The 24,497-nt window shown below is 45.2% G+C and overlaps 1 protein-coding gene across 1 annotated transcript; it reads left to right on the top strand.

Moving 5' to 3' along the window:
• Positions 1-322: 322 nt before the first annotated feature.
• Positions 323-24,497, top strand: LOC119161926 (protein argonaute-4). Its single transcript, XM_075880064.1, has 7 exons — positions 323-496; positions 8,214-8,476; positions 10,708-11,820; positions 12,831-13,754; positions 14,196-14,423; positions 22,841-23,174; positions 24,393-24,497. The coding sequence occupies exons 1-6, from the start codon at positions 442-444 to the stop codon at positions 23,150-23,152; spliced, it is 2,895 nt and encodes a 964-aa protein (XP_075736179.1). The 5' UTR covers positions 323-441; the 3' UTR covers positions 23,153-23,174; positions 24,393-24,497.

The following is a 24,497-nucleotide window of genomic DNA, read 5'->3' as shown; positions in this document are numbered from 1 at the left end:
GTGTCAGAGAAGCCAAAAATAAAAGTCAAGCTTATTTCAGCACATAAAAGGAAGCGTATTAAAAATTTTCATGACATTTTTGTGTTTTGACCTGTTCTCACCTAGTCGCGCTTCAATCGTACGGTGGACGTTGATATCTGTAGCAACATGTTTTTCACCACTTTTCGATCGAAGTGCCGTGACCGATATTTGATTTTAACACTACCGCGACACACGAACTCAAGCAAAGTTCTTCAAAAAGAAAGGCTAATAGTATTGCGTAATTCGATTTCACGATTATTCTTACATAAAGTGTGACGAAGCGTCAAACTTCAAATATGGCGTTATTGTCAATGCTCACGCAATAGTGGCGCCACTCAACGCACTTTGTCCTCTGCCGCTGTCATACCAAGCAGTGACGCCCCGTCGTCGGCGGGAGCACATTCCGTTGTGGTGTTCGTCATGCCCGGCGAAGGAACTGCTCGCCCGCCGCCAGGCAGAGGACGTAGAAAGAAGGGTGAGTGACGTGTGCTTTGGAGCAGGAGCTTTAGAAGAGCTAGAAGAAGAGCTTTAGAAGTTGCTCGAACCGAAGTCGGTGCAAATTAAGGCACCGGTATGACAAGAGACAAAAATCGACTACAAGAATTCGTTGCTACTTCGTGGTATTTTTCTGCGCATGGCGAGTAGCTCTGGATGTAGCACCCTTTGTTCTGCCAATACACATCGTGCTTGTTCTCTGCGCATGCCCTCGTCGAGAAGTCAATCTATGTTCGCGCTAATTTCACTAGGACAGACTGTGGGAAAGTTGGCCTTGCGAACACATACAGCCCATGGCGAGTGCTATGTTCCATTCGCAAGTGTTCCGTGTTGTCTGCATTTCTTTGTAGAACTGCGCTCTGCTGTTTAGCAATATCTACTAGCCAGCTAAAAGTTATCCTAAGATACATGTTTTGCCTCGTATTTTAACAAAGTGAAAAGCAAGTCCTTGTTCGTGTGTCTCTTCAACACATACGCTACGTTATCGTTGGTCGACAGTACCGCAGCGCCGAAGACGCATTCCTCCCTTAAGCCACAACCGCATACAGGCGATTTTCTATCGACAACGACAAGCGGCAGCGACAAACTTGCTCCGTCGCGTCGCCATGGCTGCAACCGCGTGTTGGCTACAAAGTGTAATTGTTGCTTGTACGAAAACTATCGTGTGCATAACCGTCAACTGTGAATAGAAGTTCGAAAGTTCATCGATGACAACATGCCAAGTTTATTACGGTCTTGTGTGGCATAAAGAAGCCTCGAAAGTATTTCACGGCCTTCTTTTTTTCGCGATCTTTGGTTTTGCCACGACTGGGTGTCAAGAAGCGTATGGAACGATGACTACGACGCACTTCGCATGATAATTTTACATTGCAGCAAGCGACCATATTTGTAACAACCTACCGTCAAAATTCAAGACAACCCTTCCTCAATGATAGTTGTGGCAAAATACGGCCGTTCTTTCTCTCCGCTTGAACCCCAGGTGGTCGAAATTTCCGGAGCCCTCCACTACGGCGTCTCTCATATTCATAGCGTGGTTTCGGGACGTTAAACCCCACAAATCAAATCATATCTCTCCGCTTGAGATTCGAATGTCAAAAAGATGGTCGATACCTGCATTCCTTCAAGTACACACGGATAACAAACATTGAGAGTGAATCGCAACCGAGATGAAAACCAGGTGGTCAGCCATGTTCCCGGAAATCGCACCGCCGGCTTCCCGGTGACAAGCGATCTTTTCTACTTTTACAGAAACGCGGGACGAGACAAGCAGGGGCGATGGATGGGCCTCCGCGACAGCGAATACTATCGCTCTTCGCTGCCGCTTGTCACTAGAAAATTGCGTGCATGCGGGTAGGCCTTTAATCGGTGGCCTGTGTTTTCTGACTGGTTTTAAATCATTTTAACCTAGCGCTTTTTAACGCGCCGCGCTTTTTGGCATCTGCATCTACGGCATCTGCCCCAGCGCAGTTTTTGAGCATAACTTTTATCAGTCCCAATCTTTTACACAAAGCGATACGTAGCCGAGAAAACGCGTTTCGATGAGGCACGCCATGATAGCGATAATCTTGCTATGAAAATAGAAATGTGACCATCTTACTACACATAAGCGTTCCACATGAAAACTGCGAACAATGCGCTTCACGGCAGTAGAAAAGTTGATAGGCCACTGGATAACAAGAGCTGTTTCTGGCCTTTAGCATTGCGGTCGGTGGAAGACGGCGCATAACTGTGTGGCGTGGGCAGTCAGCTTCACACATGCTTGCAATGGTCCGCAAACCTTTGTGGTCGACTGTACAGTCTTAAGCAAAAGTGTGAAGACCATGGGATCCCTTGACAGGAGGCATCGACGCGTGATCTAGCGACAAGAAGCCGGCTGCGGTGCGCATGTGCGTCTTGTATCAGTTGGCCTCTCGTGTCGCTCTGTCTGACGCGGTGATGGCGCTCGCAGCGAAAACTGCTATGTGTCGCTTTCTTTGCTTTATCAAATTTCTGCTATCAGGGAGTTTTAGAATAGTTCACCGCGAGCCCTTGCGGTACGGTCGCTGCCACTGCGCATGCGTCGTAACGCGAGTTGGTGTTCCCGTTCGCGGAGCGCACGCAGAAAATCCGAAATTGCGTGTGGTAATGGCGGCCCGCAAGCGCTGGTTTCGAGGCTGTGGTGTCGCTGCGATCGTGCATTGCGGTTCGCAGCAGGGCAAACGCTATTCTCAAGCGCGAGAACAAAACGACGACACAGAGACAAGAAAGACGCGAAGGACACTTGTCTCTGTGTCGTCGTTTTGTTCTCGCGCTATAATTATCGTCATGTCATACCAACTAGCCCAAGCTGCCACACTTCTAAGCTATTCTAAAACTCTTATGGCGCCCGCAACGGCCGCAGCGCTTGCAAATAGTATTCTAAAACTCCCTGTTCTTTTACATACTGGCTGCGATGGGGCGGCTTCAAGCAACTGGCTCGTGTCGTTATTTACCCTGATTGGTTGGCATAAGTAAGCAAACCTAGTATCCCACAACCTGATGAAGCGAAGAACACAAAAATAAGTTTTCTCAGCTCAGCTTGCCTTGTCGGCTTAGGCCAACCTGATTGAGCCTAATTAAGTCGTTGTAAGTGTAGCCAAAACTAAGCAAACGTCGTTGAGCATGGTATCACCTGATAGTTAGGTGTTTTAGGTTTATTCAGCCGAGTTTAGCTTGCTGTTTTCACAATGGGTAAAGTTAAGCTCCAACACACCCAGATAGATCAAGTACAGCCAAATTTAATTTGGCATTTTTGGCCATGCTATAACTTACCCGAGAAAAAATTGCCTAAATAAGACAAACCTTAGCTCGTGGTTGCAACCGGCCCCGTCGCAGCCGCTACATAATATAAAGGCACAAATTCGATGCTGCAAAGGAACCAACACCCAGTTTTCGTTCCGGCTACGAGCGGCGTTCGCACGTCAGACCGAGTGACATTAGAAGCCAACTGATACGACGGGACGCACAGTAGCAGGTGCCATGTCGCTAGATAGCGCATTGATGCCTCGCCCCGCCGTGGTGGTCTAGTGGTTAAGGTACTCGGCTGCTGACCCGCAGGTCGCGGGTTCGAATCCCGGCTGCGGCGGCTGCATTTCCGATGGAGGCGGAAACGCTGTAGGCCCGTGTGCTCAGGTTTGGGCGCACGTTAAAGAACCCCAGGTGGTCAAAATTTCCGGAGTCCTCCACTACGGCGTCTCTCATAATCAAATGGTGGTTTTGGGACGTTAAACCCCACATATCAATCAAGCGCATTGATGCCTTTTGCCTGGCGGTCTCGTGGTCTGCACGCTTTCGCTGGTGCCTCCCTACACCTGTTTTATTCACGCCCGAAGCCCCACGCTCAACATGCGTGCTTTGCCGGGTCGAAGGTCGTTTGCGCGAAAATGGTGACGCGTTTGCGCTGTGCGTTTCGCGGCGGTACTAAAAGGTTTAGACATGGCAGACAGCTTTGAACTTGCTAAAAATTGTTTTTTTTTAACTGGACCGGAAAGTCTTGACTTTGAACGAGAAGATAGGTAGACAGCTACTGCGTGTTTTATGCTCCATCATCGTAACCACTCCTTAGGAGACTAAGCGATGAAAGCTTGGTTTCTGAGCTTGGAGTTTATGACAAAACTTCATTTCCGGTGTCTGCAGACTCCTTAATCTGTGTTCGCGAGTGTGTGAAGGAAGGTAATAACAGCAAAGAAAACTCGAGGACCCACCCTTATGTTTGGTTTGCTTCGTAACATTTTCATTTTTTTAGAGGCGTTTACTAAGTGGCCTGCCTTTCGGCACTTCAATTCGCGCATAGGTATTTCGATGACAGGGGCAATAGAGGAGACCCACGCCGAGAGAGGCGCTGCGGAGCGTGGCGCTGTCAGTCAATATGGGGAAAAAACTAGTTACTCGAGTGTTGGCCTCTCCGCTGTCCCATTCAACCTGCTTGAAAGTGCGTTGCTTTGCTCGCACGCGGCACGCGTTCTGCACGTGTTTTTGAGATTCTCGCGTCGCGCGCGGGTATGATGTATGCGCTCTGTCCACATTTAATAGGTTGCCGCAATTGAGGATTTTTTTTTTTTTCGTGGCAGCAATTTGGTAAAAGGGTAGCGAAGCAAGTTGTAGCAGACGACGCCGTCCTCGTCAGAGCGAAGTGCGTTTCGCAAGTGAAAGACGACGCTGTTTACGACGTTAGAGGTGAATAAAACTTTCTGTACGTTCATAAATACATACCTGTTTTATTTGGTTTACTCTGTGTACTATGCACTGTTTGTTCCTGGATGCATGGGTAAGGCCGCTTCTTGTGCTTTAGGTTAAGCGGTTCTTGCGCTGTGACTGCTATTAGTTGGGATACCTTAATTTACTAGCACCCACCCAAGTTATCGTGTGGTGTATACACAACACTTCAAAAATAAATGGTCTATTTGGGGCTTCTTTCTGACCCACAACAGTAATTGACATCTATCTCGCGTGTCTTTCCTTGCATTATCACCGTTCTCATCGCGCGTACCTTGAGTTCACGAACAGCGTGCGTACCATCATGATGAGCGCCCAACTTTCAGAGAAACTTTTTTGTGTGTGTCTAATCTGCAGGGGAAGAGCGCATTGCTATAAAGGCATTTTATCTTGGTCACGTATCAAAAATGCACCGAGTTGTTTGGGCTACTCCTGCACACTCAGTAACAACTAGTTCACTGTATCTGCCAACGGACGTGCAACAACGGCTAGTGCATTTTTTTTATTTTTTTTTCATAGTTGTCCAAGCTTTTGGCAACCACACACTTCCGTCGGCGCTGCGTAGATTTAAAAATATATAACAACACATTACTAATAGAACATGTGCACACAGCTTCAACTACTACGTCCCCAACAATATCGAATAATAGTAGCAGCATAAAATATTTCTTCGCTATTTTTTAACAGTGCTCTAAAGACGGGCGTTGAAAATTTATACTTTTAAGATGGGGACGTGCATCTCCCACTAACTCGATAGATTAGAGGAACGGTGACGCAGGAATTAACACCCGTAATTTTGAATGCATTGTGCGCGTGCTAAGTTTTATGAAAAAAAAATGTTTACATACTTTTTTCGGCGCACTGCTTTAATCCATTTCTGTCGTCTGCTTGTTTCGTACCATCGGTTTGGGAATCGGTAGAATTTCACTGGTGGAGTCAACCCCTTCGTGTTTGCATGGTTATTGTGACAGTTGACGACGCCGCAATAGTTCCCCCTTTTCTGTTGGGGTGACTTCGCGGAACGAGGGACGTTTCACGTGCAGCGCGTGCTTCGCAAATGCGCGGAAGCCAAAGGGAGCGGAAGGGTCGGAAGACTATATTGTTGTGCGCTTTTTCTGGCAGGGGAAAGGCAAGCGCTGGCGTCGCCGGGCAAACTTGAGCGGGTCTCCCCTATGACAGCATTTCTTTTTTTCTTCTTTTCAACGAGGGCGAGGACCACCTTGATTCAAGGTGGTAGGCGGGTACGCAGATAGGGTCGAGTGTCGTGGTTTGTTCTGTCATATTGAGAAATACGCTAAGAGGGCATGTGCATACGCACCCCTACACGAATGAATCGTCCACCTTCATTTGATTGTCAAATTGCCTTAGGTACATGATGATATTGACAATAGTACAAAAAACAATATATGCCTGAACCAGGTGTCTCCAACTTGCCTCATATAGTGGGCCACTGTAAAGACAATTATGGCGACAAGCCCTCTTGATTACCTAAATGAGGGTGCTAGAGTTCTTCCCATGTGTTTACGTTGTCGACCTTTCGCGTTCTTTTTTTTTGTTGATGATTTTGCGCAAACAATTGCCCATGCACGTACTTTAACAATTATGGTGACTGAAGCCTTCTGATTTTGCATTTGAAGGGGTCGTGAAGCACTTTTAGAATGGTCAGAAAACACGGTGCATCGGTAGTGGCATTCTCAGAGAACACGTGAGCCAAACGTTATGACGCAGCACGTGACTTCAAATCGAGAGTTCTTTCAGGTAGAAACAGTTCTCTTAATTCCCTCAAGAAATGCCATAAACCAAGATGACCTCACCGTAAACTCAGTCCATGGCAAGTGGCTGACCTGAGCATCGAGAGCTGCATAGCTACTGTGGCCGCTGCTGGATACCGCCACCTGCCCCAGCGCACTTGTAATCGGTGAAAATAAGCAGCGCGTTCGAAGAAAAAAGAACAATTTGCTAAAGATCATGACGCGTGCTGGCAAAGGGCCACCTCATCATGCCCCCTTGTTATCTCTCATATTTTCTGCATTGGTTTTGGTGCACATGGTGGTGTGAGAGTGCCCCTGTATCTTCGCCTGTACTTGACCAACTCTAAAATTTTTTTTCGGAACGTAATTCATCTGCAAATAACTTCTATAAAGACGTGATTTCATGATTACTTGGAAAAGTGTTGCACGGTGACTGTGCGAATGGTTTTTTACCAACTTCACGCCAGAGACTGATAGGCTTTTGGGAAAAGCAGGTCTTTGCTTTTTCGTTTTTCTCATCAATTTCGCAGCTACGTTCTTTAGACTATACCAAAGGGACGATGGATTTAACCCGGCGCACCACTGTGTGTTTACTGCCCTGTTATTAATTAATGTGGCGTCTTTTCATTTGGTCTTCTGTTAATAATTAATGTGCCATAGGGTATAACGACCGAGATAGAGGACACGTAGTGGCAGACGTATTCTCAATTGGGCCCCTAGACAGAACAACGAAATAAATCAAGCCTACAGTATAGAAAAGATGAGAGAGACATGCAGTTTTTTCTTTAGCTTTTACTGGCTAAGGTACAGAAGTGTCTAGAGTTATCGCTTTGAAGTAGGTGACTGCAGATACTTGCGTGATTAGTGATAACACGTGCGCACTCTTTGCCTTATCGTGACATGTTCCTTAGGTTTTTATTGATATTTTCTTAGTGTGTAAACAGCTTGCCTGTTCTCGAATGAAACCATTATTTGAAATTAGGCCTATAACTGTGTGTATTTTTTTCCTGTTGATAACCTACGCCTTACGATTTACACCAAACTAGCCCGCGAATGACCTTAGCAAACTTCAGCTATTCTATGAAGCCACTTGCAAGCGCAAAACACATAAAGTACTAAAACAATGCTCACCAAAACCATCGTTCTTTACCGGCAGCGAAAAAAAAATAATAGATAATTGAGGCATCGATCGAAGGCTCGCATATCCACCAATACTACCACTTGCATCAGCAAGCCATCTATTAACCCATTGAACAGTGAAATGGCTTATCTCGATAGGTTTTTGACGCAGGAAAAACACAATGGCAGGCACGCACTTGCTTGATTGATTGATTGATATGTGGGGTTTAACGTCCCAAAACCACTATATGATTAAGGCACGTACATGCTTGGTATGATGTTGGTTATTTCACCACAGTTCGTCAGCTTTCTGAACTTCTGGCGCAAGAGGTATCTTTGTTTTTTGTTGTTATTGTAGTTGTCTCTGAGGTGATCGCGGTTCTTAAACTGTGTATTCACAGGTGCGTTTCTCCGTCGTTGTTGCTTTTTTGTGTACAAAATTAACTCTTCATTTTCGGTATAGGTACTTTTTTGAAGTCTAAGCTCATCCTGTCTGGTTCTTTTGCATTTTGTTTTGTATTTGCGAATACCCCTCAGATCAGTACGACATCGCTTAACTTTAATATCACCACGTCTTTCCGGTACACATCGCAGCTTCCCGTTCGGTGGCTGGTGCATGCAACGGGCTCGCGCAACCACTTCGGCAGCAGTCTGCCGATGAGTCTCCGGCCACTGCGAACGGCCGCAGCAATGGCCTCATCAGCAACGGTAACTCCACAACGGCGGGTGGCACTGCCGTGGGCAGTCCGCCCGGTTCCCTGTCTCCGACCTCTCCGCCGGCGACGACGCCACCCAAAACCGAAGCTAAGCTCGCCGTGACCTCCACTGGGTCACCGATGGACGAAATGCGCATGGCGGTAAGTGTAATCAAAGCAAAATATCTGCACGCAGGCAGCCACTCACACGAATTGTAAATGTTTTCTCATTGTTGCTTTAAACGAACACACGGTTGTCGAACTTTACCGAGTCTCATGATACTTAAACATGCATTGAATACATTTTTATATCGCTACCTTGAAACAGCAATATAGTTTTCGATAAAAAGGCCGGTTTCGCAGTGACGCGAAAGCACAAGTCTAACGTCACGGGAAGACAAACTCGTGACCTACTTGCAACAGCTGCAACGGCTCAATCGCTTGTGGTTCACGCAAACGATGATATAATGGCCGTACAGAGAATTAGTTAGCGACTTATGCTTGTTATTCTGCATGCAGGAGGCAGAAAACGCAAACCCGGTAAACTGTGTTCACTTGCAATAATCCACTAGGGGGGGGGGGGGGGGGTGCCTGTGCTGATCGACGCTAACTTTACAATGCATACAAATTGTTAGAAACGTGGAGTTTAAGGTCCCACATTTATCTTATGGTTATGAGAGACGCTGTAGTGCATGGAGGACTCCAAAAATTTTGGCCACGAGGGTTTTTTTAACGTGCACTCAAATCGGAGCGAACAGGCCCAGAGCATTTTTGCCCCCATCGAAAATGCAGCCGCCGCTGCCGGGATTCGATTCGGCGACCTTCGGGTTAGCAGCCGAGTGCCTCAGCCACTACACCACAGCGGCGAGGCGCGAAATAAAATTTTTCATACGCGTCGTCTGGATCCATTGAGTGGGGAGGATTGATACTACCCGCCATAGATGTGAAATGTATCCCTTTTCGGGTGCCTTAAAGTCGCGTCAGTGTTCCCTTAAGCACAAAACTGCTAATCTGAACAAGAGCTTAATTTTTTGTCTCTTCCTGAAGTTGTTGCGCTGTTACTAAAACATAACCTGCTAATCTGAATTCACGTAATATTCAGTCTATCTCGTATTAGTGGAATATCTGGCAGAACTTATCTGTTAACTTTGAATTTGAAAAGGCGGCCTTTTCCTGTATTTTATTTGGGTTATCCCTGAATGAAACTGCGTGTCAGAATTCAAAAAAGGTATCGATAGCAATCTTCAAAAGGATGAAATTTTTTGCAAATGGTCACCACGTGGGATTATTCACGAAAAAAAAATACTTGAAACCAGATTTGCTGTAGCTCATGCGCATACTCCAAGATATGAAGAAAAAATATGATGAAGCCAGGTATATGTGCGGGGCCGGGACACTAGTGAAAAACCCGCATGCTTGAGACCTCTGTTCTAAAGTGTATCGCGCAAAGCTCAAACTAAGACTGCATAGGTGGGTGAATTATTTACGAACTCTCTGCGAATTGATCGTGCCAAAATTGGTACTTTGCGTTTTTGAAACAGTAGTACGGAAAGCGGTATAAGTAATCAACAACTTGCAATCAGTCACCGTCTCGTATAATTTTGAAATAGATTATTACATGGGTACTATAACATTCTCCGCAATTCCTTCTTTGTAATTGTGTACCGGAAATGCATGGTTTATAAACAGTTTCGCAGTCTTCGTCCTGAAAGATGTGCGGCCGCTCTTTATAAATCCCTCCTGTCCGGCGGGCAGCGCTTACAAAGACTTTTCTTGAAGTTATTTGCAATGCCTTACTCGAAGTCTGCAGCAACTGCGAAACGCAGCATTGATAGGACTTGAACACTAACATTGAAGCACTGCACAACTGTACCCTGATGTCCAATATGTTCTGACGTCATAAAAGCACCATTTTCTCTAGTAATTGCACTCAGTGTTTGGTGCAGCAGCTAGCCTTTAAATGAATAAATGCAAAAATCTCAGGGATGAAAACTTTGTAAAACTCCTGTTGAAATTTGGCTTGTAACACTGTACTCAAAAAAAGGAACATTAAGCCTCCCAGCGTTTTATCAACTGCGCAAGCCACAATAATTCGTTGTAGTTTGAGTTAACCTTGAGATATGGTGTTACGGCAATAAATCTTTGAACGAGAATAACTCCAAAGTAATCTACTGCATTTTTGTAAATGCTCAGTTACGCTTATGAGGCTGTAAATGAACACTAAAATTAAATTTTAAAGGAAGAAATGATAATCGAGATTATTCATACTTCAAGGTAAATAAATGAAATTGGTCACTTGTACCTGTTCCAGTAATATATAGGTCTGGTTAGAAACCACATCAAATGTGAGAATTGATTCACAATACCTGTCGCACGTTATAACTGTCTCACAGGAAATTGCACTTAGCCTTCCGTCACACTTCCCTCGGCGTCCAGCCCACGGCACGCTAGGCCGCCTAATCCAGCTGGTCACCAACCATTTTGATGTCGACATCCCAAACGGCAACGTATACCACTATGACGTCGAGATATGCTCTGAGACCTCCACGAAAGCAGCCAAGGTGCCCGAGCAGAAAAAGTACCGCTGCTTAAGCACAAGGATTAATCGCACAATCATCGAACTTCTCGTGAAAAAATATCAAGGCGAGCTCTCGAACTGCATCCCGGCCTTCGACGGTCGCAAGAATCTCTATACGCGACGTCAGCTCAACTTCCGTGAGCGTATCTTCGCCGTCGACCTGGAGGAGGGCCGCCGTGTTCAGAGGTTCACCGTCAAGGTCCAGTACGCTGCCACGGTCAACCTTGACGCCCTGCAAGCCATGTACCAGAATCGCGTCAGCAATGTGCCCCAGGAGGTGCTACAAGCCATCGACACCGTGGTACGCCACGGACCATCGATTAAACTGACGCCAGTGGGGCGTAGCTTCTTCACACCACCGTACGACACTTACGCGTTGGGCGGAGGCCGCGAAGTCTGGTTCGGCTACTACACGAGCGTGCGGCCGGCGCAGTGGAAGCCCATGCTGAACTTAGACGTGTCGGCGACCGCTTTTTACGAACCGTTGCCCCTGGTCAGCTTCATGTGCAAGATATTTAGTGACAGCGACAGACGCGTCATGACGCCCTCTGAGTTCCGGTCACTCACACAGTGCCAGTACACGCGGCTCAACAAAGAGCTCAAGGGTTTACGCGTCAAAGTTACACACCTGTCTTACCCACGAAAATACAAGGTTGTGCGTGTCACCAGGAGGTCAGCGATGGCGATCTCTTTTGACACCGAAGATGGGGCCACTCTCACGGTGTCCGAATACTTCGGACAGCGTTACGCTCCCTTGCAGTACCCGCACTTTCCGTGCGTGCAGTGCGGCCGGCTCGACCATCCGGTGTATATACCCTTTGAGGTGTGTGAGCTGGTCGAGGGCCAGCACTGCCGCAAAAAGCTCGACGAGAACCAGACCACCAGGATGATCAAGTGCACATCCAAGCCGCCTGCCAAGAGATTTCAGGTATCGTACCAATACAGTGTGACCCAAGATGTGTCATAAGGGCACCTAGCAGTTACCAATAATTTTCTTTCGATTATTTAGGAATGCATTTTAACGAATAATCGGTTACCAACGTTGCAAAATGTCTCGTCCTTATGCAGAACTTTGCGCATGCCTCTGACGATGCGGATATCTGGTCCTGACTCTTGAGCGCTATAAAGGTTTACATTTTACGAACACCTTCATAATTACTCACACTCTTTACGATGTGCGACTCTCCAAAAGATACAGCATATCTTCGAAAGAGTTTTATATGCGACAAGTCGGAACTCGTTAACAGCAACTCGGAGTCTCTTTAGCATAACTCGTTGTTGGTGTAGTGTTATACATGCTCAGATTTTCAAGCAAAGTAATTTTTATATTCCTGATTTGACACAAGTACGTAGTGAACGACACAAATCTTGAGGCATAACTTCATATCACAAGTGCACACTTGTTCGTTCTTTTTAGAGGAAGTCCGTGTAGAAAATTTGTGCCAATTGACATCCAAGCACAATGCATCGCGACGACTGTAATCGTACGAAATACAGTTTTATTGCAATGTTTCACTATAGGCCATGAAGCCGCTTCGTTGTTTCATTTTTCTTTTTGTGTGTGGTATCCCTAGGTTCAGCCTAAATGAAAAAGATCAACCAAACAGGAATGACTAGAAGATAGTGAACCGGGCAATCTGGTGCTAATGATATCGGTAGCAGTAAATTAACACAGAATGAGAGAAACTTTTGACTACATTGCCACTGACATTTGGCTTACATTATTTCATCAAAAAGATATGTACAACACCCGCCATTCACACGTGGCAGCATTTCTGGAAGACCAACGCAAACACTGACAGGCTTACAGCATGAACCGCGGATGACGTGTAGCCGTGAGTCTTGACATAAGTTAGTCTCTGATGGAAACGTGTGCATGACGTCCAGAACGTTTTTTGGTTGCAAAACCAAAAATAGAAATTTCGTGCCTTCTAACAGGAAATCCGCCAGTCGGTGCACGACCTGGTGAACACCTCCCAGGACTACCTGCGTGAATTCGGCATCAAGATCAGCACCAATCCGACGCAGCTCAGAGGTCGTGTTCTCGACCCTCCGTCGTTGGTGTTCGAACAGGACAAGGTCAGCAAGCCGCGCGACGGCACGTGGGATCTTCGGGGCCAGCACTTCTACAACCCAGCCACCATGGACTGCTGGACGGTGGTAAGCATGAGCCACTTAGCGCAGCGGGACAGCGTCGACAACTTTGTCAAAATGCTTCTCCGCATCGGCAAAGAACTGGGCATGCACATCACCCAGCCACTTGCCATTTCGACGGCCAACCCTAACAGTCGTTCCATCCGGTTCATCCTTGACGAGCAGCTTAAGAATCACAGCGGGCTTCAGATGGTCGTCATCATCCTCGCCAAGTCGACCAACTATGCCGAGATCAAGCAGGTGGCAGAGACCGAGCTGGGACTGCGCACGCAGTGCGTACGCGACAGTAACGTGATCTGGAAGTGCAACGTACCACTCGTGCAGAACCTGTTGCAGAAGATCAACACCAAAATGGGCGGAACCAACAATAGCCTGCTGTTGCAGGAGAAGCCCTTGCTGTTCCGGACGCCAGTGATCGTGATTGGCGCCGACGTCTCGCACCCTTCGCCCGGTGACTGGATCCGCCCATCGATCGCTGCCTGCGTGGGCAGTCTGGATGCGACCCCGTCCAAGTTCAGCACCTCCATCCGCGTGCAGATGGGGTCGGAGAATGCCAAGGGGCACATAGAGATCATCCAGGACCTCAAGGAGATGATCAAGAACCTGCTCAGGGCCTTCTATCGCTCCACAAGGCAGAAGCCGCAGCGCATCATCTTCTACCGGGACGGCGTTAGCGAGAGCCAGTTCCTCGAAGTGCGAAACCGAGAGGTGAGTGGTATCAGTACTTCGTTATTACAGCGCTTCTGAGAGGCTGACTGCTAATAATAAACATATGAAAACGTAATAAAGTAAAGTTCAAAGAGCATTACACAAACCTCAAGTGGTATTCCATACAAGTAAAATCGTCGTAAGAGAATAAGTACCTTCAATTGTTAACTAAAATGCTTACAGTCGGCGATTGTTCCAACGCTATTGGCAATGGCATGTCAAAGCACAATATCACGTTGTAGTGAAGGTGAAGCCGAAGGCTGAGTCGTTTAAAATGCATGCAGTTACTATCGTTAAAAATTGATCCAATGAAACCAATTTCACTAACTTCTCGTTCTAAAGAAAAAAAAAGTTTCGTTCGCCGGCACGAAATAACAAAACTTTGTACCAAATCTGATTGGCCGAACTCTTTGAAATGAGGAATCCTTTCTTAAATTGCAGGTGAGCGCCATCCGCCTGGCATGCAAGGAGATGTCTCCGAATGATACGTACGAGCCTCCCCTGACGTTCATCGTGGTGCAGAAGCGCCACCACACGCGGTTTATGCCAGCCAACGAGCGAGAGGGAGTCGGCAAGTGCCGCAACGTACCGCCTGGCACCACCGTAGACACGGTGGTCACGCACCCGCTCGACTTCGACTTTTTCCTCTGCAGTCACTTCGGAATCCAGGTAAACATGATGCGCTGCAGTGAGTGGATTCGAAACGCGATTGTCAAGTGTACAGTTAAATTTAGGTGCGTGTTGGAGCGGCTCTCATGTTTTTCGAGCGTGTATGGTAGTCTAGGCCCCTGGGAATACGGACGCCATAAGTCATAGCTCTGCGCGCAACTACAAATTTCAAATAGAAATTGTTCGCTCTTTTCTACAAATTATGCCATATGCCCAAATGAAAATGCCGCATGTTCGAATTCTTTACCACTGGCTGATTTGAGCATCGTAAGCTGCATAGCTACCATGGCCACTGCGGGATGCTGCCACATGCCCCCGCGTGCTCTGACGATCACACTAAATGTAAGCCACGCACTTGAAGCAAAAAAGCTTAAGGTCATATGGCACGCGATGTACCTTTTTTTTTGGTATCTGCCATGCCTGCCAGCTTAGCTTCTAACGCACTGGTCGGGACGCGAGAATAGGAAATGATTACACTGTGCAAACTATTTCTGCAACTCTGCTCCCAGTTGGCGAATTCCAAATATGATTTGGGGCGTTTCATTCGTGAAGCAACGAACTCTTTAAGGCATGACATTGATTCAAGCATTCATAAAATAGAAATGAAGAAGGGTAGCTTTTCCAAAATCACAATTTGAAGTGCTCTGCAAAAATGGTATGGCAAAATATTTTCTTTTTTTTCAGGCTCAATAAATTGCGAATGCTTTTTATTCTAATCACGAAACTTTCTGGAGTCACTTTCGTGAGTTCTATCGGCCTTACGGAAGCTCAGTTAGTTTGCGAATGTATTTAAACAAACTTGGTATCATTCTTTAACGAAGCACTCGATCTACAGGCTAATCTTTCTACCCTGTGGCGGTGATCTAGTGGCTTACGTACTTGGCTGCTGAACCCCAGTTGGCGGGATTGAATCCCGGCTGTGGCGGGTTCATTTTTAATGAAGGCGAAAATGCCGTAGGCACATGTGCTAAGACTGGGGTGCTCGCTGAAGAATCCCAGGTGGTCAAAATTTCCGGAGCCCTCCACCACGGCGTCTCTCATAATCTTATGGTGGTTTTGGTAAGTTAAACCCCACATAACAAATCAAACAACAGTCTTTGGTCTTTCTCCACGTTGATCTATTTGTAAACATTTCATGAATGGCAGCTAATTACTGGTAGCTCCTTTTTGGTTTTAAAAGTGTGATTAAGGATATGGCTGTTCTGACATCGAGTTCACTTTAGCCTGGACGGTGAACCTTTTAGAAGATTCAATTTTTAAATCTAAGTTTTTGTATTCTTAGGTACTATAACAAGCCTAAAGAATTACCTAAGCACAATGTGTAAATTAGACATTTTTTTTTCTTTATAAACGGGGTTTGAGATATGCTTGTATGATTGAAGTGTTCATGCAATGATACATGTGTATGGAATTTTCATTATTGCGATATTCATTTTTTTTTCTAAACCCTCATCCCACTTTGGTGAAGCTATTCGATGGCTGCTTGAAAAAGTGTTGCAGTGCCTCTTTATTAAACCTTCGGGAGTCAAAGTTTACGGAGTGCTTCACTGTGGCGTCCCTCGTAATGGCATCGTGTTCTTGGTGCGGAAAGCCCCCACAATTATTACGTTCTGTTCCCGCCACAGTGACGGCAAACACATGGGGGCTAAATACACGTACATTCGGGTACTCCAATTTAGATGCTCTTTGTGACAGTGATTAATATGAACGCTGTATACTTTAATGCCGTTACTTTTGCCTACGTAGGTTCTCTAAAGAAAAATATTTTCAAGGTTTTGGGGGCGATACATTCTGCCATAATGCTGTTTGGGCTGGTTCGGGCATCAGTGCCATAAGTGCTCTTGGCACTGAACTGCCGACTGTTTTTGAAGGTCATAGTATTGTTTGTTTCGCGCTAAAATCTATGCGAGTTATAGGAGGGTTGTACTTTTATCATTTTTATGAACATGCTGGCTCAGTAAAATTTCAAGGTACGATAGTCGTGGCCTCATCTGTGCACCTTTATTTCATTTGGATTCACTAGCCCCTATTTAAAACGGCCTATGGTTCGCTGGTGAGAACTGACGCCTAAAGATCCCGAACGATATTTATTTTCAGCTACTTTGGTCAATTCTGGCTGCAAGTGCTGGTAAGCATGGGCATGCTCGTAAAAAGAGGTGCTCCTTTTTCGGACGGACATGGTGCTGCGCTCAATTAAACACTCCAGGAGACGCTCTCACTATCCATGATGTCATGCCGCCAGCTAGGCCACTATGGGTCAGAGCATTGGAGTTTTAGTGGTGGCTGTATTTTTACTGAGCTATTCTGTACTTTCGTATTCTCCTCGCCTTCTCCGGTTGCCAGGCACGCACTCATGGAGAGTAAAAAGTGTGAGCGATAGATTGGGCACGCAAGTCACTCTTTAAAACTTGACAGAATGTTAGCGCAGAGGCTTCAGGGTGGCTTGCCTACCCAAGCGCTTACGCTCCATTGTATTCTCCATGGCTGCGGCTGACGAATAGAATAAAGCGAGTAGTGTACCACGAAAACTGAAAAAACACCAAGAGTTAGTGCCAGGGATGACAATCTGCTTGCGTACGCACGCTCTTGAGCTTCTTTGTGCTTCCCACTCACCCGTGGAGAGTGCAAAGAAGCACAAGGGTTTGCGCGTGACATACGCACGAGAATAAGTAGAGGCAGAGCCCCCCCTCCTTATGAACCTAAGATGGGGGTGCATTGTTTATTCAACAAAGGCGACGAAGGTTTTTGGACAATAATAGCGTTCGAAGACCCTTGATGGGGGCATTCAACAACACATACTTCCCATCTTTACTCCTAGAAAGCCTAGGACCCAAGTCAGGCCATTGTGGAAGCATCTAAAAAATGATTTGGGAAATACTTCTCTCATGCTAGGGATGAGAAGGTTTCACATTATCTCGAACAATTGTTCAGAAGTATTTAGTGGTCGGATGTCAGTAACGTTTGGGTTCGATTTAAACAGATTAATTTATTGTCTCAATAATTTCTTACCTAACAATGGCAATGAAACAAAAAATCTAATCCCTGTATAAAGGGACAAGTCTTGCACCTAAATATAGAGCCTAAATGTTTTAAAAAAAGAACATCATCCACAGACATTGTTAATACTGCTTTTATTGCTCTTAGCAAAATATTGAAACATTCCAAAAGGCACTATTTTTAACATAATTTATCAAATTTCCTAAGAAAATCCCCTCAGAAGTTTTGGGATTTCTAGAACTAGAAAAAAATTGTGTTAATGAGATTCAAATCAATGTTATTCGTATTGATGACAATAATGGCAATGCGGAACATTTTATGTGTGTTTTTGCAGTGTATTTCTTATTCCTTCAAAAACTGTTTGTCTTAACCCTGTATCTAGCTCAAACTACGAAGATAATGTATTGCTATCAGATTTTGTCGCTGTGATTTTTAACCTAAAGACAAAAGCATCACCTGGTCCTCATGGCTTTTTGAAATGCATTCCAGCAATATTCCGAAGCAATCACCGCTTCTTTCGCGTATATGCTTCGTGCACGTTTATCATCTTCAGATCTACCTGTTGACAGGCGAATGGCACTTGTGGTGCCGGTACACAAAAAAAAAAAAGGAGACACTTCATTGATTACGAACTATCGTCCAATCTCGTTAACTTGTTCGTGCTGTAACATGCCAGAACACATTTTTGCCGATTACATTATCAATTTTTAACAGACAACATCGTTTCTGCATTTCAGCATAGGTGCATAAGGGCTTTTCTTCGGCGACGCAACTAACCACAGTAATTCAGTTTTGCAAGCAATCTTGACAAAGCTGGACAAACTGACGTATTTTGTGTGGGATTTTCACAAAGAGTTCAATGTTTTGTTGTATAAAAGGCCACTTTGAAAACTAAAAGACATTGGTCTATCCTATTTTATCATCAATTAGATTTCTGCTTAATTACACAAACACACTCAGTCGGTTTCTATAATTGATTCCCGATGGCATCATTCACCACTCATTTCGGGGGTACTGCAATGTAGAGTACTGGGACCGCTTCTGTTCTTGATGTTTATTATTCACATCCTTGACGGTATCACAAGTCCAGTCCAAATTCGAATATTTGCAGATGACTGTTTATTGTATCATGAGGTTGTTTGTCGAGAAAACCAGGAACTTGTGAACACTAACCTCCACAAATTCATTCGGGGTGCAAACAATGGGGCAGCAAGCTAAATTAAACAAAAACAGTAGGCATGCACCAAATGAAGAAAATACATAGGTGGTTGTTTCCTTGTTTTCCCAACATACCCCCTTCTTGAGGCGAATGAGGTTTTTGAAAGTGATAACTATTGACCTAAGTTCGGAGTGTTATATTAGTAAATTAATGCTTCTTATTTTCGGAAGCTCTGTATTACGCAACGTAAACTAAAACAGGCACCCACAGAAACCAAGCTTCATGCATAAAAAACATTAATCAAGCCTAAGTTGGAATATGCTTGTACCGTCTGGCATGCTCGCACCAACCACAATATTTATGCACTAAAAATGGTTCAGCGCAAGACTGCTAGATTTAGTTTCTTTATTTTCTATATTCCGTATCAGCGACTTACCAAAAGCTCTCATTGTATAAAAAAATCAAAATCACGACGTAAAATACTCGGTCTCAATTTTTTTTTTCTCTTCTCGATACAATTCTTGTTTCAACCTGCTCTATTTCTACGACCTTGAGAGACAAGACAAACCAGACATCATCACTCTGAGTCCTAAACACCATATGAACAAGAACCAACACCTTAGTCTTTTTTCTCGCACTATTAACAAATAGAATATACTGCCAATATCGTTGATTGACTCAGTTAAATCAATGGACCTCATTGAATTGTAATGTATAACGCTGAAATTGAAATGTATGTCTCTGCGTGTTTATTTCTAGCCTTTTAAATTGTTCTATTTTGTCATTTTTTGCCCCTCTGGCCTGGGCCCATGTGGACCTCCAGTGTGTTGTAAATTAACATCAACGCTTCATTCCTACATTTTTTTTCCGTTGTTAAGCACGATTTCTCTTGGCCTTGACCAACATTTGTTTTTGGAGGGGGGGGGGGGTTGCAATGAAGCTTTGCTCACCACTCCTAAGGGGACTCAAGTAAGAAGCTTAAGGCAAGCCTACGAAAACACGAAAGCACCTTGAGAAAGACAATAAGGGTCTCTACTTTTCACACATATACAGGGAGTTCCAATCATCACGCAGCACAAAGTAAAAAAAAATTAGAACACGGTTACGTGAACCAAACCTAGTGCATGTTGCTCCCAGGGTAGTGTAGAAAGAACTACTCATTTTTCGCTAATGAGAATTGATTAGTCATAACTGTATAAGCAACTCAGAAATACTCGCATATTTTTCTAAATGTCAATTAAGCAGATATGCTCAGATTGAAACGCCATCTGTCTGATACTTTCAAGAACGTACCTATTGTACGCTAATTTTTTTCCTTTTATCCCAGAATGCCCGTGAAAAAGTGAAAATAACACGTGACTGCACTTCCACTCGCGAAAAAAAATACCACTTTCAAATTAGCCCACTACATGCAAGCAACTGTTTTGCCTCTTTTCTGTTGCCAGAGGTAGCGTTCCGCACGTTCCAAGGTCAAGCGCCAACATGTGCCAGATTCGTACAGGGATTCCTCTCAATCGATTGTGCGTGGCTATCATTTTCCATATCATACGGCCTACTTTTTTCAACGCTAAAGCGGCTGGAACACTTTTCTGATAAGAGCCTGTCTCTCTATAAGATCACAGTGGTGTGTTTTTACAGCTAAAGCTGTTATGCGATCCTTTTTAAAGCCACACGCAGTTGCATGTTGTCCGCCGCCGCCGCCATCCGTAACCACATCGCGTGAAATTGAAAAACAATCTTGCGCCAATAGCACAGTGGGGCTGGAACCCGGGTCCGCTGGGAGCCAGCCCAATATGCTACCGCTGATTTACGCCGGTGCTTGTAACTTGTTGTCAAACTCGCCTTAGGCACGCCATATGTAGGGGAAGCAATCGCGTTATTACGACTTATAAACCGTTTTAAAACTGCGAAAGAACAACCAGTCGTCGAAAAATGTGATTAGCATAACGAGTGGGCCATCCAATGCTCTAACCCATTAAAAAAGCATGTTCTGTTTCCCTATTAACTGTGGCGCATGTCTACTACAGCCATAACTCCTCATCGTCGCCAGCCACGGCATGGACAATTGGCACGAAATTCCTTGAAAGTGTTTAGCGGATACCACGGTTCTCAGAAGAATGACAAAAAATAGCATAGCGAACGCCGACCTACTACCGAAAAGTTTATTATTATTTCCCTAGTGGGTACTAAGCAAGTGTGCTTGCAGCAGTAACCCGATTTCGGACACGAAGTGAAAGATAATGCAAACCGTACTTTTATAGACGATAGTCTTTTTGGGGGGACATTCAACGCCAAAGTATTGGTCTGTCTGTTTGTCCGCCCTTAACGGTACCCTAAAAAGGCACCAGACGATACCCCAAACGGCCGACCCCCGACGCAGCGCACACCCATGTTGCTCAATATTCAGCGTTCATACTTGTGTGATTGCCAATGAATAATTAAAAAGGAATTATTGCGCATATTTGAGGCACCATAACAAGACGTCAATATTTTGTATGTGTATCTTTTCCTAGAAAAAGCATACTTATGTAATTCTAAGGACCGTAGCGTTTATCACGCTGTGCTGATCATGCAATGCTTGCACGAAAAGGCAAGTGTTTCCAACGCTTTGCTAAGATGACAAGGTGGTGGCACTTTCCCGTCGTCTTCCATTCTACACCTTATCGCCTCAGAGAAGGGCACGCATGCCACGTGCTTCGTTTTCCAAGATAACTGCCAGATAGCGCTCATGTGTCCCGAGTGATTTGACTTGATGCACTCGTTCGCCTCCGCTGCACGCTCGAGACACTCTTACGCAGCTCCTCCAGAATACAATTCACCATTTTTTTTGCGCAAAACAACAAATAAACGTTTTGTTCACTCTCTCCAGAGGCAAGACTGTCGTCTTTCGACATTTCCAGTGTAACACAGAGATACGGGGCCAATTGTTTCTTCGCAATCAGTTGATATATTTTGGAAATTCCCATCCAGGATGCTAATACCTAAGCGGAGCCATGGTGAACACCGGCATTAAACATTTTCGTGTTTAAAAAGCACGAGAGTTCAGCTGTGGTGTGCCTCGGGGGAATGCTTGTGCACGAGATAATGTTGTTGGGGGCTTCGATGCTCAACTACGGAAACATATTCTGAAACACACACACACACATCTCACAAACACACGCACACACGCACGCACGCATGCACGCACACACACGCGCACGCGCACACACGCACACACACACACACACACATATATATATATATATATATATATATATATATATATATATATATGATTGATATCTAGTTATCTAGTTCATACCCTAACTACTTGCTAAAATTTTCCCGATAGATATAATGAAATACTACCTTCGGTCCAATCATAGGATTTGTCCTTATGGGGTGATTTTTTCCGCTTGGCTAGAATGGCACACAAATACTTCTATCGGGTTGGGGAAAGAGTGCGGTACATGACAAGCCATTTTCTTTCATGTCGGCTATATTTACTCACATTGTAGAAGTTCACATTGTGAAAAAAATATCATTCGGTTGTTGAATTGACGCGAACCTGTTTAGTTGAGCCTTCTGACAAAGTAAAAAAAATGCGCAGTTTGCACAGAGTCGAGCAATACTGGCGCAGGGCAGAGCTGGTCGGTGCTCGACTCATACTGGCTTTTCTAGGCACACGTGCATTCACACGCCAATGCACGAAGTGTTAACGTGATCACATCGCGATTACCGAGTATTGCCCAGGTATTTATTCGGTTCCACAAGGAGTCGCCCGGGCTTAACAGTGACAAGTACTCTATAACCAGAATTAGCTCAATTAACCTGACTTGCATCCCCGCCGCGGTGGTCTAGTGGCTAAGGTACTCGGCTGCTGACCCGCAGGTCGCGGGTTCGATTCCCGGCTGCGGCGGCTGCATTTCCGATGGAGGCGGAAATGTTGTAGGCCCGTGTGCTCAGATTTGGGCGCACGTTAAAGAACCCCAGGTGGTCAAAATTTCCGGAGCCCTCCACTACGGCGTCTCTCATAATCATATGGTGGTTTTGGGACGTTAAACCCCACAAATCAATCATTAACCTGACTTGCATATTAGAGATTTCGTCTACAGCAGCTTGCATCACAAGTCAATATCAGTCTAATTATAGTTTCTTTAGCTCAACAAGCTAATAAACGTAATGTTGCTTGATAATTGGGACACCCTGTATATTAGGGGGGGGGGGGGCATACGCCAAGAGTAGCCCGTCTTTATCAGAGTGGTACTCCTGTGCGGTGCAGGGCACAAGTCGTCCTGCGCACTACTACGTGGTTTGGGACGACTCTAACTTCACGGCTGACGAACTCCAGAGGCTGACCTACTATCTGTGCCATACGTACGCCCGCTGTGCCAGGAGCGTCAGCATCCCGGCGCCCGTATACTACGCGCACCTGGCGGCCTTTCGGGCCAAGACTCACATTGTGAGCAAAGTGGACGTGGCCAGCTCCGGCAGTGACTCCTCGGGAGGCAGCGGGGACAACGTCCCCACCATTCAGTACGTGGAGGCTGTCCGCGTCCTCGACAAGCTCCAGACTTCAATGTACTTCGTCTAAGGCTGCAACCTCATCTTAATATGTAAGTTTGCTGCATGAATGTGTCTTGCAATAAAAGTAAGATTACCTGCCACGGCGGTAAAAAATTGGTGAGCCTCAGGTCACGGGACTGACTCCGGCTGTGACTGGCGAAATTCAATGGAGGCGGAATGCTAGAGGCCCATGTGCTTAGCTAGCTTTGGGAGCACGTGAAAGAACTGCATATGATTAAAATTTCCGGAGCCCTCCACTACAGCATCCTTCACATCCTGGTCTTGGGGCGTCGTGAAGTATAATCAATTCGCGCGCTCCGTGAGAAATTCTGGAACACAAGTTTGGCGCCGTAGTACGGCCTCACCACATTATTCAGCGAGTGCTACGCACACGTGAGCCCATACAGTTAGATTGCATAACAAAACAAAATAAAACGAAATCGTCACATCTAGGTTTAATACATGCCAAAACTGAAAGCACTCGAGCTTAGTTTTTGCAGGGTGTCAATTGATGCACCAACACGTCTGGCAGCGTAGGCATGGAGAATGCTACGTCGGAAGGTCATTCTCATACACAAGCCGTTGAATAGCGTAGATGGTGTCCGGACAACTGAAGAAAGATTTTATTTCAAACAAGGCACTTCGTGGGCTCAAACCAAGAGCTAAAAAGTTTCAAGAGAGCTATATCAACAATCAACGTCCACATGTTTTGATTTAGTTTTCTTTAAACTCGGCTTACGTGATTGGTTAGTATGTTCATATAGTCAAACTTCTGTGAACTTTGATAATTTCACACGAGACACTTCATCTAGTATATACAGCTAGAAAAGAGTAATATGAGGGCTCATCATACCCAAGACGGATTACTTTCTGAAACCTTCCAGAGAATGTCGTAACAGTAGTTTCCTGCAGCAAAGCTGTACGTTTCAACGATAAACTTTCAAAAAACATATTCTGTGTCTCGCAATATTCCGAAAAGATTTCTAATGGTTCAGAAAAAAATAGAGGTGGCTCACAAGAACTTTGTTGTAAATGCATAGGAACAATTATCGCTTCAGTATTAAGAATTGAATACACCGAATATTCCAAATAGATACGCTTCAGAATTCCAATTAATGTCGGAAAAAATACTGCACTTGTTGAACTGTGCATCACCACTGCGTGCTCTTGTTAGGCTATGTGAGAAACAGCTGCTTTCAATTCGCGACATTTTGTTGCGCCTACTTACAGAGAACAACCTTATCCATCTTGCTCTTCTTTTGTTTCAGGATTTCCCCCGGTGTAAAGTGTGCCGGCTCTTTTCTACAAGCAAGTGAACGTACAACGTTGTTTCTTGGTAATTGTTCCAATAAAGTTATTTTCTGGAGCAGAAA

This window comes from Rhipicephalus microplus, chromosome X, assembly GCF_043290135.1.
Source record: "Rhipicephalus microplus isolate Deutch F79 chromosome X, USDA_Rmic, whole genome shotgun sequence".
In the NCBI taxonomy this organism is placed as follows: domain Eukaryota; kingdom Metazoa; phylum Arthropoda; class Arachnida; order Ixodida; family Ixodidae; genus Rhipicephalus; species Rhipicephalus microplus.
Note: the sequence above shows the minus strand (reverse complement) of the source record. Positions and strands in the feature narration are given on the sequence as shown.

Bases quoted from the DNA above. Each gene is read 5' to 3' on its own strand.
- LOC119161926 (XM_075880064.1), top strand. From the start codon at position 442: ATGCCCGGCGAAGGAACTGCTCGCCCGCCGCCAGGCAGAGGACGTAGA. The intron at 497-8,213 runs GTGAGTGACGTG...TACACATCGCAG, and splicing joins CAGAGGACGTAGAAAGAAGG to CTTCCCGTTCGGTGGCTGGT. The intron at 14,424-22,840 runs GTAAACATGATG...TGTGCGGTGCAG, and splicing joins GCAGTCACTTCGGAATCCAG to GGCACAAGTCGTCCTGCGCA.